An 18,513-nucleotide genomic window follows, 5' to 3' on the forward strand; every position below is an offset into this window, starting at 1 on the left:
ACTGGAATTGTTCAAACAGATTGTTGTTAGTCAAGTGAGCATGTACCTGAGATGCGACTGTTTCAAGTGTTTCAGAAAGAAATTGTAAATTTGGGATTGGGCGAAAATTATTCAAATTGTTGGGGTCTGAACCAGGTTTCTTGAGTATTGGAGTTATTGCAGCTGTTTTGAGAGATGAGGGAACAAGACCAGAGGTAAGGGAGGAATGTATGATATCAGTTATTAAAGAGGATAGAGACGGTAGACAGGCTTTTACTAAATGAGTAGGAAGGGGTCTAACCGACAGGTAGATGATTTGGATTTGCGAATAAGACCAGATATTTCTGCAACAGTTGGGAGTTTAAAACTAGACAGTGAAGAAGAGAGGGGAACATAGGAGGGTGAATAAGATGCAATGTATGCAGTATTGTTTGACGAGGTCAATTGCTGATGAATATTTTCAATTTTGGCATTAAAAAAGGTCATGAAAGCATTACATTGAGCAACTGAATACAGGTGAGGTGCGAGAGTGTCTGGTGATTGTAAAATATTGTTTACCATGGAAAACAGCGTTCTAGTGTTCCCTTCACCTGATCTAATTAAATTTGCATAATAAGACGATTTAGCTGTGGACAGAGCCTCCTTAGAATGAAGTATGTGGTCATTATACATGTCTTTATGAACAACAAGGCCAGTTTTCGTGTAAAGGTGTTCCAGGTGATGGCTTTTAGCTTTAAGCTGGTGTAATGCAGGTGTAAACCAAGGGGCAGAGTGGGTAAAGGAAACAGGGCGGGTTTTTAAAGGAGCAAGATTGTTTAAAATACTATAAAGGCCATCGTTGTAATGAGAGACCAGTTCATCTGGGGTGGATAAATTGTCTTTGCTGGGGAGGTTATCAATTTCACTAGTGTGAGTACATAAATCAATATTCTTAATATTACGGAACGAGATGGAGCGTGACAAATTTGTTTTGGATACTGTTAAATTAACATCGCAAGACACCAACTTGTGGTCAGAAATGGACAAATCAGATGCATTGCAGTTAAGAGTAGTTACACCAGAGCAGCAAATCAGATCAAGTGTGTCCTTTAGAGTGTGTAGGAAAAGGTAGCCAAAGTCCAGTTTCATGGCCACATTCTCTCATCTGCTGGACTGAAGCCTGACCCAGAGAAGGTGAGGGCCATCATCGACATGCCCAATCCAGTAGATGCAAAAGGTGTGCGATGTCTCATCGGCTTTGCCAACCATTTGGCCAAATTCATGCCATACCAGTTGAGTGTGCGAGCTGTTGTGATGCTCACTGACAAAAGAACCCGCCTGGCACTGGCTGCCCAAACACGAGGCCGCAGTTCATGAACTCAAGTCTCTGGCTACATCCATGCCTGTCCTGCGCTACTATGATGTGACTAAGCCAATCATGGTCCAGAGTGATGACAGCCAGAGTGGGCTCGGCTGCTGCCTCATGCAGGAAGGCCAACCCATCGCGTTTGCTTCGAGAGCTCTTACCCCCACAGAAAAAAAGAGTGCCTCAGCATAGTCTACCAGTCAGGGGTTTCACCACTACTTATACGGCCGCGAATTGATCACAGCAGAGACAGACCATAAGCCTCTAATTTCCATCTTCAGCAAATCTCTCAACGCACCCAAGAGGCTTCAGAGCATGCTCATGACCTTACAGAACTACAGTCTGAAAGTCGTCTACAAACCAGGGCCTGAAATATTCATCAGCAACACGCTCATCAGAGCAACAGCAGGATGCACGGTAAGAGGAATGGTCTACCAGCAGCACACTATCTGCTTCTCACAGCAAGAGAAAGAGGACGCACAGAATGTGAACCAAGCAGACTGCTTAAACGTAAGTGACCAGCGCTTAGAACAAATCAGGCTGCACACTCACCGGGATGAATGTCTGCAGACACTAAAGTCTACAGTTCTCAATGGGCTGGCCAGATGTAAGAGAAGAAGCACCTCTCATTATCAGAGAATATTGGCCCTACCGGGATGAGGTTAGTGCACAGAACGGCATATTGTTCCGGGGGCAGTGTTAGGTACCCAACTGATTCCGAGCAGCCAAATGTGCGGGGTACCCCAGAGGCAGAAACTCTGAGACAAGGGAACAAATATAAAGGTTTTATTAATAAAATAAGTCCCTATCTAAACCTATGCTAGTGTGTAGTGTGTGGGTGCCTGGAAATGAAAATGGGGTGTGTGCTATGCTATGTGGGTGTGTGGAGAGCTAGTGTCTAACGTGCGTAAAGCTAAGCGTGCTGCGCAATGTAAATGGAGTGAGCGTTGTAAATGTGTGTGCAAACCTAGCCACTAAAGTCCGAATCCATAGAGTGAGGGGTTGTCCGAGGAAGTCCGGGTCCGAGATCCAGGAAGTCAAGTCTGAAGGGAGGGGTCCAGGGAGAGAGACGCGGAAGGACATCACTGGAGGGGGGTCCGGAGGAAAACGTGATGGTCGCTGGGGATGAGGAGTGAGGGAGACGTGGGGAGCCGTGGATGTCGCAGAGGGAGCCTGGAAATCGCGGAGGAAGCCTGGAAGAGAACTGAGTAGACAGCAGGGTAGTTTGGCATTGACAGGAAAATGACGCAAACTAAGAGAAACTGGTCAAGTTCTTGGAAAACGCGAAGAGGCTCTTAAGCAGACTAGACTGACCGTACAGTTGTCAACGTTCAAGCGTCAGAGGTCTGTCTTCACCAGCGTTAAGTAGAGCGATGCCCAAATGGTAATTGGTTACAGCTGGCCTGATGGAAATTGCCAACACCTGCTGCCGAAGGAGACGCCCAGCCCAACCTCAATGGTGACGTGCTGAGTGGGACTGGGAACGTGACTATGACTGGCATGGGCGTGGGGGCACAACAGTACCCACCCCGAGGGGAGGCACCGGACGGCCGCCCAGGAGCGTCCGGGTTATCCCGGTAGAAGTCGTCCAGGAGGGAGGGATCAGCGAGATAGGACGGGGGCACCCAGCTCCGGTCTTCAGGGCCGAAGCCCTCCCAGTCCACCAGATACTGGAAGCCCCACCCCCGGCGGCGGACAGCAAGCAGCTTTCGAACCAGCCACACAGGGTCTCCATCAGCCAGGACCCGGGGGGGGGGGCGGAGGAGCTGAAACAGGGGGGAACAAGGAGCTGGTGGCCACGGGTTTGAGCGGGGACACATGGAACACAGGGTGAACCTTGAGAGCAGGAGGGAGAATCAGAAGTACTGCAGTGGGGCTGATGATGCGGTCAATGGTGTAGAGACTGACATAACAGGAATCCAACCTCCGAGTGGAGGTCTGGAGGGGCAGGTCCCGCGCCAACAGCCAAACCCTCTGGCCAGGCTGGTAGTCAGGGACAGGCCCCCTCCGCCAGTTGGTGCCACGCCGGGCCTGCTCGGTGGCACGGAGCAGCGCGGCCCGGGCGGTCTTCCAGATGCGTTGACACCGGCAGAGGTGGGCCCTGGTGGACGGGACCGCCACCTTCAGCTCCTGTTGGGGAAACAGAGGGGGTTGGTAACCGAGTGAACATTGGAATGGTGACATACTGGTGGCGGAGCTCTCCGTGGTGTTGAGGGAGTATACCACCCAGGGAAGGTACTTGGCCCAGGAGGAGGGGTTGCTGGTGGTAACACAATGAAGGGCTGCCTCGACTGCCTGGTTGGCACGTTCTGCCTGCCCATTGGACTGAGGGTGATACACAGAAGAGAGGCTGGCCGTGGCCCCAATTCCCTTACAGAAGGCCTGCCACACCTTGGAGATGAATTGGGGACCACGGTCGGACACAATGTTTGAAGGAATGCCATTTAGGCGGACTACGTGGAGGGTTAGGAGGTCTGCTGTATCCACAGCAGACGGAAGCTTGGGGAGAGGAATGAAGTGGACCGCCTTAGAGAACCGGTTGACCCCGGTCAGAATGGTGTCATAACCCTGGGACACAGGGAGCCCAGTAACGAAGTCCAGGGCTATGTGGGACCGTGGTCGACTGGATACGGGAAGGGGTTGCAGGAGGCCCGCTGGTGGTTGATGGGAGGCTTTGCTCTGGGCGCAGATGGTGCAGGCAGCCACAAACTCCCTGACGTCCTCCTTAAGGGTAGGCCACCAAAACCTCCGGCTGATGAACTCCGCCATCTGGAGCTCGCTGGGGTGACAGGTGAAGTGACTGGAGTGACCCCACTCCAACACCTGCGGACGGACGGCGGTGGGAACAAACAGCCGGTTGTGTGGACCACTGCCTGGGTCAGGCTATGCCCACTGGGCCTGTCTAACCACTGAGTTGATGGCCCAGGTGACGACACCCACCACCCGGCCAAGGGGAAGGATAGTGCCGGGGTCCTCCTGGATGTCCGGGCTTTCCCCAGGGAACTGGTGGGAGGGGGCGTCAGCCCTGACATTCTTGGAGCCTGGGCGGTAGGTGAGGGTGAAGTTGAACCAGCTGAAGAAAAGGGCCCAACGGGCCTGCCTGGAGTTAAGCCTCTTCACCATCCTCATGTAGGCTACGTTCTTGTGGTCTGACCATACCACGAATGGCAGCTCCACTCCCTCCAACCAGTGTCTCCACTCCTTTACTGTGTCGTGAACCGCCAGCAGCTCTTTGTTGCCCATGTCATAGTTCCTCTCAGCGAGGTCGTAGCGCCAAGAGAAGTAGGCACACGGATGAACCCTCTGGTCCTCCTCAGACCACTGAGAAAAGACGGCCCCAATGCCAGAGTCAGAAGCATTTACCTCAACAATGAACTGCCTTGACGGGTTGGGGTGGATGAGCACTGGAGCCGTAGTGAACAGATCCTTAATCCTGGAGAAGGCTGCCCCAGCCTCGGGTGTCCAGGAGAAGGGGCGTGAGGGGGAGGTTAGGGCATTGAGAGGGGCGGCTACCTGCCTGAACCCCTTGATGAACCGCAGGACAAAGCCGGCGAACCCCAGGAAGCGTCTCAGCTGGGTCCAGTCGGTGGGTCGCGGCCACTCCACCACCGCCTTGACCTTAGCGGGGTCAGCGCGCATCTGTCTGTCCTCCACCATATTGCCCAGGTACGTCACGGAGTTGGTGTGGAAGACGCACTTCTCGGCCTTGACATAAAGCCTGTTCTCCAGCAGCCGCTGAAGAACCAGGCGGAAGTGCTGGTGGTGTTCCTCCATAGACCGGGAAAACACAAGGATATCATTGAGGTACACCACCACAAAGATGTTGAGAATGTCCCGGAGCACATCGATGACGAGGGCCTGGAACACGCCGGGAGCGTTGGAGAGGCCAAACAACATGACAAGATATTCAAAATGGCCGAGGCGGGTGTTAAAGGCCGTCTTCCACTCGTTGCCCTCCCTGATCCTCACTAGGTGTTAGGCGTTGCGGAGGTCAAGCTTAGTGAACACCCGGGTGTGCGTGAGTTGCTCGAAAGTGGAACTAAGAAGGGGGAGAGGATACTATTCTTCACCGTGATGTCTTTAAGAGCGTGATAGTAAATAGAGGAGCCTCAGGCCACCATCCTTCTTAGCCACAAAGAAGAAGCCTGCTGCGAGGGGCAATGACGATGGCCTTATAATTCCTGAGTCAAGGGACTCAGTGATATAATTACGCATCGCCTCCTTCTCCGGGAGGGAGAGGTTGTAAAGCCACCCCTTAGGTAGGGCGGCTCCGGGAAGGAGATCGATGGGACAATCATATGGCTGGTGAGTGGGAAGTGAAAGGGCTCTGCCCTTACTAAACACCAGAGCAAGGTCATGATAAATGTGGGGAACACCAGTGAGATCCAGGGGAGAGGTCACAGGCCTGGGACCACTGGACAGAGACAGGGCGGAGCACAGACAGGTCACATGACATGCTGCGCTCCAACCCGTGACCTGCCCAGATGCCCAGGAGATATGAGGGTCGTGCCTCTCCAGCCACGGTCTTCCCAACACCAAGGGTGCTGTAGGGGCGTGCAGAACAAAGAAACAAATGGATTCAGTGTGGTTATCCGAAAGAGTGAGCATGAGAAGTTCAGTGGAGTGAGAACTAGTACCCAAAGAATGCCTATCGATGGCCCGGGGAGAGAGGGAGTGGTCTAAGGGGACTAAAGGGATACACGCCTGGCGAGCAAGGGAGGCGTCCATAAGACACTCGTGTGCGCTAGAGTCTATGAGGGCGCTAACAGACAAGGTCTCTTTACCCCAGGCTAGAGTAGCAGGGAATAGGCACTTAAGTTTACATTGGGGCTGGGGAAGAGAAGCTTTGCTCACCAGTATACCCCTTAGGGGTGAGCAGTCTTTTGGGTGGGATGGGCATGGGAACGGGGTCAGCTGGGATGTTGGGAGGACTGGGTTCTGGACTGGGACTAGGGGCAGAAGTTACACCGGCGGCTAAAGCATTGAGCAAGAGCTGGTTAGATGCCAGGGCTCCTGAAATGGTGTCCACCTTGGCTGTGAGACTAGCAACTGTACCGATGGTGGTTTGGGAAGTGTTTTTGAGAACGGCGATCTGGGACTGGACCGAGGGGAAAGCCTTCTGTAGTTTGGCCTGCAATTTGGTGAGTTTAGCGGTTTGATTACAAACTACCTTACGTAATTCTGGGGAGGCTTCGTTCCCTGCCCCTGGGGTCCCGGCTTGGCTCATAATGGTTTGAACGTTCTGTTAGGGACCCAACCGATTCCGAGCAGCCAAATGTGCCGGGTACCCCAGTGGCAGAGACTCGGAGACAAGGGAACAAATATAAGGGTTTTATTAATAAAATAAGTCCCTATCTGAACCTATGCTAGTGTGTAATGTATGGGTGCCTGGACAGAATGAAAATGGGGTGTGTGCTATGCTATGTGGGTGTGTGGAGAGCTAGTGTCTAACGTGTGTAAAGCTAAGTGTGGTGCGCAATGTAAATGGAGTGAGCATTGTAAATGTGCGTGTGAACCTAGCCACAACAGTCCGAATCCGTAGAGCGAGGGGTTGTCCAAGGAAGTCCGGGTCCAAGATCCAGGAAGTCAAGTCTGAAGGGAGGGGTCCAGGGAGAGACACGTGGAAGGAGATCACTGGAGGGGGGTCCGGAGGAAAACGTGATGGTCGCTGGGGACGAGGAGTGAGGGAGACACGGGGAGCCGTGGACGTCACGGAGGGAGCCTGGAAGAGAACCGAGAAGACAGCAGGGTAGATTGGCATAGACAGGACAATGACGCAAACAAAGAGAAACTGGTCAAGTTCTTGGAAAACACGAAGAGGCTCTTCAGCAGACTAGACTGACCGTACAGTTGTCAACGTTCAAGCGTCAGATGTCTGTCTTCAGCAGCGTTAAGTAGAGCGATGCCCAGATGGTAATTGGGTACAGCTGGCCTGATGGAAATTGCCAACACCTGCTGCCGAAGGAGACGCCCAGCCCAACCTCAATGGTGACTTGCTGAGTGGGACTGGGAATGTGACTGTGGCTGGCGTGGGTGTGGGGGCACAAGAGGCAGAAAGTCATCATCCCGAAATCGCTACGCCAAGAGATGCTTACATGCGTACTTACGAGTCACATAGGAGGAGAGGCATGCTACCGGCAAGCTTGAGAGACATTGTACTGGTACAACATGCAGACAGAAATAAAGGACTTTGTGAGCTTCTGCTCAACCTGCAACGAGTATGCTCACAAACAGCAAGAAGAGGCCATGCTCTCACTGAACTGCCCATGAGGCCATGGCAGATTGTGAGCATGGATGTGTTCAGCCACAGGCAGAAGGAGTATCTGCTCATAGTCGACCACTATTCAACTATTCAGATTTTTTGGAGGTTGAGCTCCTACCTGACTTATCTGCAGAGATAGTCATTAGGCATTGTAAGGCACAGTTCGCACGATATGGCCAGCCAGTCAAGATCGTCACAGACAATGGCCCACAATGTACTTCGCAGTTTGCACATTTTGCCTCTGAATGGGAGTTTGAGCACGTGACCTCCTCTCCAAAGCACCCAAAAGCAAATGGCAAGGCAGAGTTGGCCATCAAGATTGCAAAGAATCTACCGCGTAACGCCATGCGTGACAGTGCCAACCCTTGGAAGGCCATACTACACTAGAGGAATACTCCCACCAATAACATGGACAGCATCCCGGCACAACGTCTCATGTCTTGTCGGCTGAAAACCTCCATTCTATTGACAAACAAACTCCTTGAACCAATCGATGTGGTAGGGGTCACTGAGAAACTGCGTCACAGGAAGCAGCTTGCAAAGTTTTTCTATGACTGGTCTAGCCGGGACCAGGGAGCTGGAGGTAGGGGAAACTGTCCGAATGAAGCCCCTGCCTCGCGATAACACTGGTCTCTGGAAGGCCAGGACCTGCCTCCGCAAGGTTGCACTGAGATCTTACCTGGTGGATGTCGACAGCTCACTCTATTGACGCAACAGGGTTGACCTCAGAGTGGCAGAGCCATCTCCTACTCGGGCCTGTGAAGAGAATGAGCCTGAGCCTAGTACACATGTTCCAGAGAATAGTGCTGCAGAGGCTCCCCCAGTTGTGGCCAAGCCAAGCCCCATCAGGCTCACACCAAGGGCCTCTCCCAGTTCATTTGGAGCCAGGCCCCCAGAGGGACATAGATAAACAAGGGCCGGATGGCTGTCTAAGCCACCTGAGAGACTGAACTCATAATATGGACTGTGTATGGTTGTTGCCATTAAAAAAAAAACAAAAAAACCCAGTAACAGAGACTGTTGTAATGTTCTGATACAGAAAAAAGATTTATTTTATTTACAAGTTATATTGTGACAAGTTGCACTATGTTCTTGCACTATGCTCTAATGTGTTAGTGTTTACTTTGGAAAAGAAGGATGTTACAGGGTTTAGTGAGATCGGTGCCATCGGCAATCTGTTTGTTGTTTCATGCATGACCCCGGATGTAGTAGGGTTGTTACATGCTTCTTGAGATTACACGTTGAGCTTGGCACACGTGTCTGTCATTTATTCATGCGTTCAGTAGTATATCCTAGACAAACAGATTCATAACAGCGATCCCTGTGTTGGTAGGCAACGGAATAGACCGCTACGCTACCCGGACACGCCATGAAACACAACCTTTTGACCTAAGATTCCTTACTTCCAAATAATATGTTAAGTCTTTCCGTGATATACATTCCATAATTTTACACATGTGGGATGTCAATGGGACTGGTCTACAGTTAGATCTTTTCCTGGTTTCCTGATGGGTACCATTACTGCTTATTTCCAACTTGGTGGTAATCTTTCCTCCTGCCACATCGTGTTTATATAAATGTAATATGACCTCTGATGTGATAATGTGTGACAATGGCAGCCGCAGGCGTTAGCATGAACGAGGTGGTTTATTTACTTTCTCATCCATTTTCTTCAATGTCTTTGGAAGAAAAATTGGAAGTGAAGAGACTGGGGACACATTGCCCAAACGATGTTGAAATAACACAAAAGGACAAACAACAAAATTGTAAGTTTTGTGTTACTTGGTTTCAACGAAAGGACTGGCTAACGGCAAGTGTAGCTAAGAATTCACTTTTCTGTTTCCCATGCTTGCTTTTTGGAGGAGGCGCAGCTTGGACACAACAAGGAATTGTGGATCTGAAACATTTATCCGACAAAATTATTACATTCATTAATCAGGACTCACCTCTTCAGACTTGCTTTCATCTGTGATTTATGATGTTTGTTTTTCTTGCGCTTTTGTATCCAAGTGGGTGAGTACCGCTGGCATCGTGTGTGGCTGCTGCTTCTCCCTCTCGTAGGCCCCCCTTCCCATCCACTCCTGTACTATGTTATGTTTCACCCCGTTTATTGTAAAGTGACTTTGAGTGTTAGAAAGGCACTATATAAGTTTTAATTTATTATTATTATTATAATTACATTAGCTAGATGGTTCAGCATGGTACTATATCAGATTTGATCTTTCCTTGATTTACACATAGACCATTTCATTTCCTCTAATGTGATGGGAGCATTAATTGCATCGTTACCTCTCTTCCCCTTTCCAGAAGTTCTTTATTCCCTTCACTTGTTTTTTTGTCTTCCATTTATCTCTTCCTCTGACATATTTCCAGAACTATGAAACTCAACCAATGCTTTGGCCAACATATATCTGCTTTCTCTTCACCAGCCAGCACCTCCCTGCTCCCTCCCCCTTTACCAATACTGGGCACCCCCCACTCCCATCTTACTCCCCTCATTTTCTTTTTAATATTTGTCAAATTTGGTTAATTGGAGTGCTTCTCCCTATGGATTCAAAAAATGAACAATACGTAATTTCAGCTTTGTTAATAGTCTTTCGAACCACTGCTCTTATATTGTATTACATGTTGAAAATTGTGAGTGTTTTTAATAACTTAAAAGCCTTATTATGCACCTTTGTTACCCCACTATGCTCATCATTCTAACTTCCACATTTTCATACAGCTTTTCTTGTAATTGTCTTGTTAGCAGCCCCAGTTATAGCATCTTACATTTCCATTAAGTATTTCTATATCCTGTTCTCTGTATTTTTAAAACTTTTATCACACATCTCTCTAAATATATCCCACTGAGCCTTTCCAAATATCCACCTTTCTGATGTGTCTTCTAAGCCCACCCTGCTTCCACTACCCACTTTACATAAAATGGGATAATGATCACTTCCAGCAGATGGATGACTCATTACCTCCCACAAACAAATACCCGCCAAGGACTGTGATACTCACATCAAGTCTATATTTGACTACATGTACTACAATCAATCCTTGTGAAATTCCCATAATTTAAACACACCAGTCCTAGAGTCCATCAAATCTTCCACTATTGAACCATTCCTATCATGCTCTCCCTAAAGAGTACTACTACTACTACTTCGGCTGCTGCTGTTAGGGGTCGCCACAGCGGATCATCCGTTACCATTTCTTCCCTCCCCAAAGAGTACTATGACCACCACACCAAATGACCCTTCTTCTATCTAGTCCTTTTATTGCCTCCAATACTTTCAATTCCAACCTCTGACTGAGACTATAGACATTCACAATAACCAAACTTCTGTCCCCTAACCAAACTTCAACTACATATTCCAGATCTTTCCCTTTTTCTATTACTCTATATGACAACCCTTACCTAACAAAGGTAGCACTTCCTCCCCCATTACCCACTTCTCTATCTGTCCTTATGCAACCATATCCTTGAATCACAAAATCTAAAGTAGGTTCAAGTCACGTCTCTTCAACACATTTTATCAGGTTTACATTCTAAACCCTCAAGGTATCCTTTAAATTCTCATCCATCTGACAACAGACTCCTTGCTTTCCACTATAGAACTAATATGACTAAAGCTATACTTGTGATTCTTTGCTTAACTGTTCCTGTTTTTTAAGCTCTTTTGGCACATCCCTCCCAGACATTCCTTGAATATTTAAACATTTGCTGCACTTTTTTTTTTTACAATTATTTCAATCTTCTCAGATCCCCACTTTGCTTTGGAACGTACAGTTAATTACTTCAGCCACGAAATACACAAAATTATTTACCAGCAGGGTGGCACTGTAGCACAGTGGTTAACGCTGTTGCCTCACAGCAAGAAGGTCCTGGCTTTGAGCCCCGGGGTAGGCCAACCTTGGGGGTCGTCCCGGGTCGTCCTGTGTGTGGAGTTTGCATGTTCTCCCGTGTCTGCGTGGGTTTCCTCTGGGTGCTCCGGTTTCCGCCCACAGTCCAAAGACATGTAGGTCAGGTGAATCGACTATACTAAATTGCCCCTAGGTATGAATGTGTGTGTGTGTGTGTGTATGTCAGCCCTGTGTGATGGCCTGGTGGCCTGTCCAGGGTGTCTCCCCGCCCGCCGCCCAATGACTGCTGGGATAGGCTCCAGCATCCCCGTGACCCTGAGAGCAGGATAAGCGGCACGAATAATGGATGGATATTTTCCAGCAATACATTTCTAGCTCCCATCTGACTCTGTCACAAGTTGTTCATTAGGCTGTTCCTTCTCTGATATTTCTTTCCCTCTTTTCTCCACTTTACTCACCCTCTGAATCAACTTTACTACTTCTGCGTAAGATATATCCATGTTCACTCTTAGCTTCTGTACTTCCACTCCCTTCTTTCTCACTTCTCAGCCACCATAGACCACGGTGTGTGCACCTCCACAATTAGCACATTTCAGCTCTGCCCTGTTCTGACATTTCCCATTGTCATGCACACCTCCACACTTCAGTTCCCCATGCTGCAATATGTCCATATTTTTGGCATTTGAAACGTCTCAAAGGCAGTGGGACATATGCTGTAACATTGTACCTTATCTATCCCCACTGTTACTTTATCAGGCAACAACCTCTCTTGGAAATCCAGCAACACTGATAAACTATCAACCCTCTCTCCTCCCCTTCTTAATTGCAGACGTTTAATGTCAATAACTTTACCACCTCTTATGTTTGACCTCAAATCCTCCCACTTTCCTTCCACTGGAATCCCAGATACATATAACGCCTCTCACAAAAAGGGCCCCTCACCTGTCTTCTTGGCTTTCTCCGCCACTTCAGTCAACTTCAGCGCTTTCACTCTCTACTCCTCGTCCTTACACTTGATTAGCAAGCTGCCACCATCCAACACTTTCGCCATCAAAATTACGACAATTTTCCCATTCAACCCATGAGATGATGCCACCGGACTAACTTTCCATATATCACATTTCCTTCCTTTAACCTCAATATTAGTTTAAACCCTTCATTTTCAACGACCTTCCTCCACACAACCTCCCCTTCTCCCATCCGAACTACTACCGCCTACACTACTATGCTTCCTAGCTCATTTATTTCTCTGGAGTTAAGTCCAACCATTTAAATCCATATTCTCACTCCCACCCTCACTACTCCCTGTCATTTTTAGTACAGTCACAAATCAGTTTATGCTCAATCCACTGTCATCCCTGAAACTCAAATCTTCCAAACTTTGGAGTAAACTTCAGAACTTTCTATTCATGAATGTGTACCAATTATGTAGGCCGTTTCTGCACTGCACTGAGGACCAATATAAAGACCCAACCTGTTACAAAGAAGTCAGTATCTACAACCAAGTTGAAAGCCAGCTGGAAAAAGAAAAAAAAACAACACCCTGTCTCTACAATAGAAGTCAGAAGACGACTTGCAAAATGAGGCCTTAGTGGAAGAGTTGCAGTTTCCAGGCCACCTCTGTGGCTGCAAAACAAGTTAAATGGGGGCAGATATTGAAATTAAACTGTTCAAGATTTGTCAAAATTAGAAGTTTCAGGATGTAATTGTAGGGTTTATGTGAGGAGACGACCACGTGACTCAAAAGTGCATAAAACCTCCGGTGGTAGCAACATTCAGGTTTGGGGCTGTTTTGCTCGTCTTGCACAGGATCAACTACACACTGACAAAATGGAAGTACCACTCTATTCCAGAGATGCCATCCCTTATGGCTTAATGTATTGTGAATGAGGACTTAAATTCAAGGCAGGACCATTATCTGAAACACACATACAAGCGTTGACAGGTCTATGTGAAGCCCTGGGAGAGGTAAGGAGTGTTCCCATGTATGGCTTTCACTCTACAGTCACTAGAACTTTCCCTATTGAACATCTAAAGAAACATTTGAATAGGTGTAATATACTGTAATATCATAGGTTAACCCTTAGACTACTGGAAAAATAGAATCTCACATTCTGCACCAACTTGCAGTCAGTGCCCGACTTAATAAAAGTTGTAAAATGGCGGACACACCAAATGATGAGAAATGTAGACTAATATTAGGACAATGTTTAAACTGGTGTTGGTAAAAATGATGCAACGTTGGTTCCAATAGATGAACCAAGTTTTGTTAAGTTGCAATGAATGATTAAAACATCTTTGTAGGGGACTGTTGGACCCCACTGCGTGTATTTATATATTTTATACACACACAATAAAGGATCCTAAGGACTAGAAAAAAAACATCTATAGGGTACACAGGATATATCTTCCATGCAACAGTTTCTCCCAGACATTTATATTGTCATAATTGGAGGGTTGAAGTGCTCCTCAATTCATACTGAAAGCCCATATGCATGAATAGCACTGACATTCAAATTACTAGTAAAAAGTCACTAATTGTTATATATCATAAAAATTAATCTTTGAGCTTTTGCTGATGACACCAAACAAAAATAACAGAATATTTGAAATATTTATTTCAAAATTATTTTTACAAAAGGCATTTGTGAAACTTGAAATTTAAAGCTTGTTTGTTAAACGTGTTAGCCCTTATTCCACCTTGTACACAATACTAGATTGTTGAAAAGGGCATAAAAGAGACCAACTTCAAATCATCAAGCTTGAATTGCTTGCCAACAGTAGTTACATGCGTTAGGTACATCCGCTCACTACTCCCTTACTTGTTCAAATATTAATGGACAAATAAATAAACAATATTAAGATTTCCTAAAAATCCCAAATGCTGCTGAAAGTTACATGTCAAATGAGAAATAAGAAGCTCGAAAAGCCTGTTAAATACGTACCTGCAGCAGTAAAATGTAACAGTCTGAAGTGGCCAGTCAGAGCTAGGAAAGGTCAGCAGAAAGAGAGCTTTAAAGCTATCGTGTTTCCGATCCATATGCAAGGAAGCTTGCCAAGTTGTTCTGAGTCAAAAGTGAAGGGGCAGGGTAATATTTAGGGGGTGGAATGTGTCACTGCTGCTGTAATTCAGCAAGGCCCATTAAGAAGCAGCCACCATGCGGATCCTCTCAGGGGGATACAACAGAATGTTCTTGGCTGCCTTAATGGTGTTCTTCATAAGCATTGCCACAGTCATGGGTCCCACACCTCCAGGCACTGGCGTGATGAAGCTTGCCTTCTGACGCACTCCTGAAGATCAACATAAAAGGCATTATGTTTTATTGCAAAAAGTGGGGCCAATACACACCTTTAGAAATATTTCAAATTAAAATTGTTGCAACAATATCACCACCCACCTTCAAAATCAACATCTCCAACAAGTCTGTTCTTGCCAGTGAGTGGGTCCTGTACTCGGTTTATTCCAACATCAATAACTGCAGCTCCCTCTTTTATCATGTCTGCAGTAATAAGGTTTGGAATCCCTGATAATTTGAGAAAAAAAAAAGTTACAAGGTTCAATAACATATCATCATAACATTATCCAAACTGAAGTCACTGCAGTGATATTCAGTAGAATACTTGTGTGCATGCAAAACTTCTATGGAGGACAATTCTTACCAGCAGCAGCGACAATGATATCAGCAAGCTTTGTGTGCTGACGGAGCTGCTCCTTTGGAGTGTAACGGTGAGAGATGGTGACTGTGGCATCACCTGCATCAGCACAGAGGACAACAGCTTAGTATGTGGTATGAGAACTCTCAGAAACAAGTTCACACATATTCAACAATAACACCTTGAGACCATAACCTACCTCCAGGCCTCTCATGGCGTCCATCTGTATGCAGTAACATGGCAATAGGCATGCCTACATTCTTGGAGCGTCCAGCCACTACAACATTCTTCCCAATGGTAGGAATACCTGAGAGAAAAAATAAACTGTGGAAAGTTACACAGATGCTACAGTTTTAACATCTAAATACATGAGGGGTTAGCTTTAGTACCTGTACGTTTGATAATTTCCCAGACACCCCAGGGAGTGGCAGGCAGCATAGTGGACTGATCCAGGCACATGCGACCAACATTCACCACATGGAAGCCATCCACATCCTTGGCTGGGGAAACGGCATTACAGACTCTACGCTCATCAATGTGTTCTGCAGGAACCCAAAAAGAAATGCCGGTCAGGGCAGCATGTTCACAGTGAAAATGTGGCAAACAAATAAAACTGATTCCCCATTAATAATGTAGTTTATGTTTCCCTTCTTGCTGGTCAAGTCTTACCTGGTAGAGGGAGCTGGACCAGCAGGCCATCCACATGGTGATCTGTGTTGAGTTTGTCGATCAAATCCAAGAGTTCCTCTTCACTGATATCTGAAGGCTTTAGGATGGTCTCACTGATGATTCCTATGGGAGGTTGAAAGAGAAAAGATTCAAAACAATTTTCTGTCAGTGTTACAGACACCCGTCTTGTTAACTTTACATCATACACGTATGACCATTTGGGTCTTACCGACATCAGCTGCAGCTCGGGTTTTATTCAGGACATAAGAGTGACTAGCAGGATTATCTCCAACAAGAACCACGCTTAGGTGAGGCCTTCTGTTGCCAGAAGAGACCCATTTCTCCACATCAGCCCTAACCTCGTCTCGGATTTGCCGTGCTAGCTTCTTTCCTGAGATGACCACTGCTTCCTGCCTGGGAGTTGGTAGGGAAAAGATTGAGGTTAGGACCACTTGTTGATAGTTTATCCTCTGATTGCTGTGGAAAATGCCACACAAACACTCAGGATTAATATCAATCAGAATCATGTTTATTGGCCATGTAGGTTTGCACATACATGGAATTTGACTCCAGTTTCGTAACTCTCGGTGTATTTAACATAGAATAACAACACAACAATCTCCAGATACACACACACACACACAGAGATTGACTACATACAGGCAAAATAAGAGGTGATAAAATGCAATGGTGCAGAGAATATATCAGAGATGCTGAAATAAATGCAGGTTACTTACATACATGCCTGAGGTAGATGGACATGACAGAGCGTACCAGTGTACGTTCAATGTACAGTATATACAAAATGGTTGGATTTATTCGACAGCGCCAAGTGTTCGACAGCCCAAGGAAATGACTAGACCTTGCCTAGCATGAACTCTAGTCTCCTAAATTAGACATAGGATTGCCCCCACCTGACTAGACCGGATGCAATATGAGTATATGACCACTGTACTTGTCAGTCACGTTGATGGTACAAGCATCTAATTCAGTAACAGCAAGCAAAAGGGGCAAGTGGGAGGTAGTCTTTTGGAGGATCAAGTGTGGAGTCCAGTGTTGAGCAGCACCGACTTCTGCCACAGGGAGTTCAGACGGCTAAAAATAGTAAGGCGTAAGCAACGCTTATTACTGTAATTTTAGAGACCCTTTAGATCAACCAGCCTTCAGGACATACCAATTGCACTGTGCTGACTGAGGGTGCTGCTCTGTTTGCATAGGAGGGTCAAAAATTATGTAATCGCATGAAGAACAGTAATAGCTCAAGAGTAATGAGCCATCGACAGTGATGTAACAAACAATTTTTCTGCCACAAGTAATTAAATCCTCACAGAAAACCATCACATCTTTGGGTAAAGTAGGTTAGTACCATGGGGCCAGTGTACACGCTCCAAGAAAACTGTTGAGGCCAGGGTATACATTAAAAAAAAAAATCTTATAGGTCAAACACAAAATGGATGTCTTGGGGGGGGGAAATCCTCTTCAAATAGGGGCTCATGGCAGTTGACGTAAGTCAGTCTGTATTCAATATGAAATACCCGGGGTCAGGGAAGGACAGCTACCCCGACTCACTTGCTGGACAAAAAAGAAAAAAAAAACCAAAACTAATCAAGTTTTGAAAGTTAATCATGGCTGCATGACAACATTGTGATGTTATTAGGCTATATTGCATACACCACGTGATGTCACATTTTCAGCAGTTGTGGTAAGAATCCGAATACTTTACTCATCTCCAAGGGGAAATTGGGTAAGACTTAACATTGTTGTACAAACTCTGTTCAATCATTTAGTGTGAGGATGCAAATTGTGTGCACATGGCACACGAGGTTCGTGCTTTTCGGCGATCCGTGGATCATTAAACTGGTTCAATTTGTCAGTCATGAGGAACAGACGGCACTGGGAACGTCTCGAATTAAAACGGCACAGGATGCAGCAAATTTTTCATCTGCACGGCAGCGAGTCCAGCAATTTGGCCACGCGGAACTGCAATACACAAATATTGCCATCTGAACGATGCCGTGTCTTCCAACAAAACGAGGCGTATTCACTATGCAACTGTGCATTTTTCAACGCCTCAGCCACTACCACCGTGAGGCAACGGAGAGCCCGGCACTACCTTCCCAGGAGTGCAAGCACTCTGAGCGATTTCATCAGCCAACCACTATGTGCCATGTTACCGGCATAACACTAGAGGGGGCGAGCGAGCGAGACTTGGTCAATTGCGGATATTTTAATTCTGCCAACAATGTCTTGTGTACAACCCTGATGTAACCAGCTCAAAACGACACAAACGAGGGAAAAATGTTTTTCCTCGTTTAGTTAGAAAAAGTAAATCGGAGAATACCAACTACAGCGAGAAAGTGAGACGGTCAGGTTTAAGCGATGTGCCCTCAGATCCATCCAACAAAATGATACGGTAGAAATACAAGTTGTTTAACCTGCTTACCTTGAGGCGGACGTATGCAGACTACATACTTGATGCTGTGAGTGTTGGCACAGTTTCCTGAGAGCCCTTAGCGTTGCCATTGTGGTCGCTCGACAAACGGAGGGGGACACCGCGGCAGTGTTGCACAAAAATCCTACGTGAAGCAGTCAAGGGTTGACAGAGCAGTGTCTGTGACTAGCTAAACGTGTGCTAAGCCTTTATATGGTGTCCCTTCCCCCTCCCGAATAACACCGACGTCAGTAACATGGTCTCTGCCACGCCTCACCCCCCCTAAACCCCGCCCGGGTCTCTAGGCAACCACCCCGACAG

At 46.9% G+C, this 18,513-nt stretch overlaps 1 protein-coding gene across 1 annotated transcript; it reads right to left on the minus strand.

Moving 5' to 3' along the window:
* Positions 1 to 14,033: 14,033 nt before the first annotated feature.
* On the minus strand, positions 14,034 to 18,365 carry mthfd2 (methylenetetrahydrofolate dehydrogenase (NADP+ dependent) 2, methenyltetrahydrofolate cyclohydrolase). The gene is made up of 8 exons (XM_056282678.1): positions 18,205 to 18,365; positions 15,991 to 16,175; positions 15,762 to 15,884; positions 15,482 to 15,634; positions 15,292 to 15,399; positions 15,099 to 15,191; positions 14,837 to 14,962; positions 14,034 to 14,729 (listed from the first exon to the last, which is right to left on the minus strand). Exons 1-8 carry the CDS (start codon positions 18,282 to 18,284, stop codon positions 14,581 to 14,583), a joined length of 1,017 nt encoding a protein of 338 aa, XP_056138653.1. The 5' UTR covers positions 18,285 to 18,365; the 3' UTR covers positions 14,034 to 14,580.
* Between the last annotated feature and the right edge of the window lie 148 nt (positions 18,366 to 18,513).

The sequence above is a fragment of the Lampris incognitus genome, chromosome 1 (assembly GCF_029633865.1).
Source record: "Lampris incognitus isolate fLamInc1 chromosome 1, fLamInc1.hap2, whole genome shotgun sequence".
NCBI classification, from domain to species: Eukaryota; Metazoa; Chordata; class Actinopteri; order Lampriformes; family Lampridae; genus Lampris; species Lampris incognitus.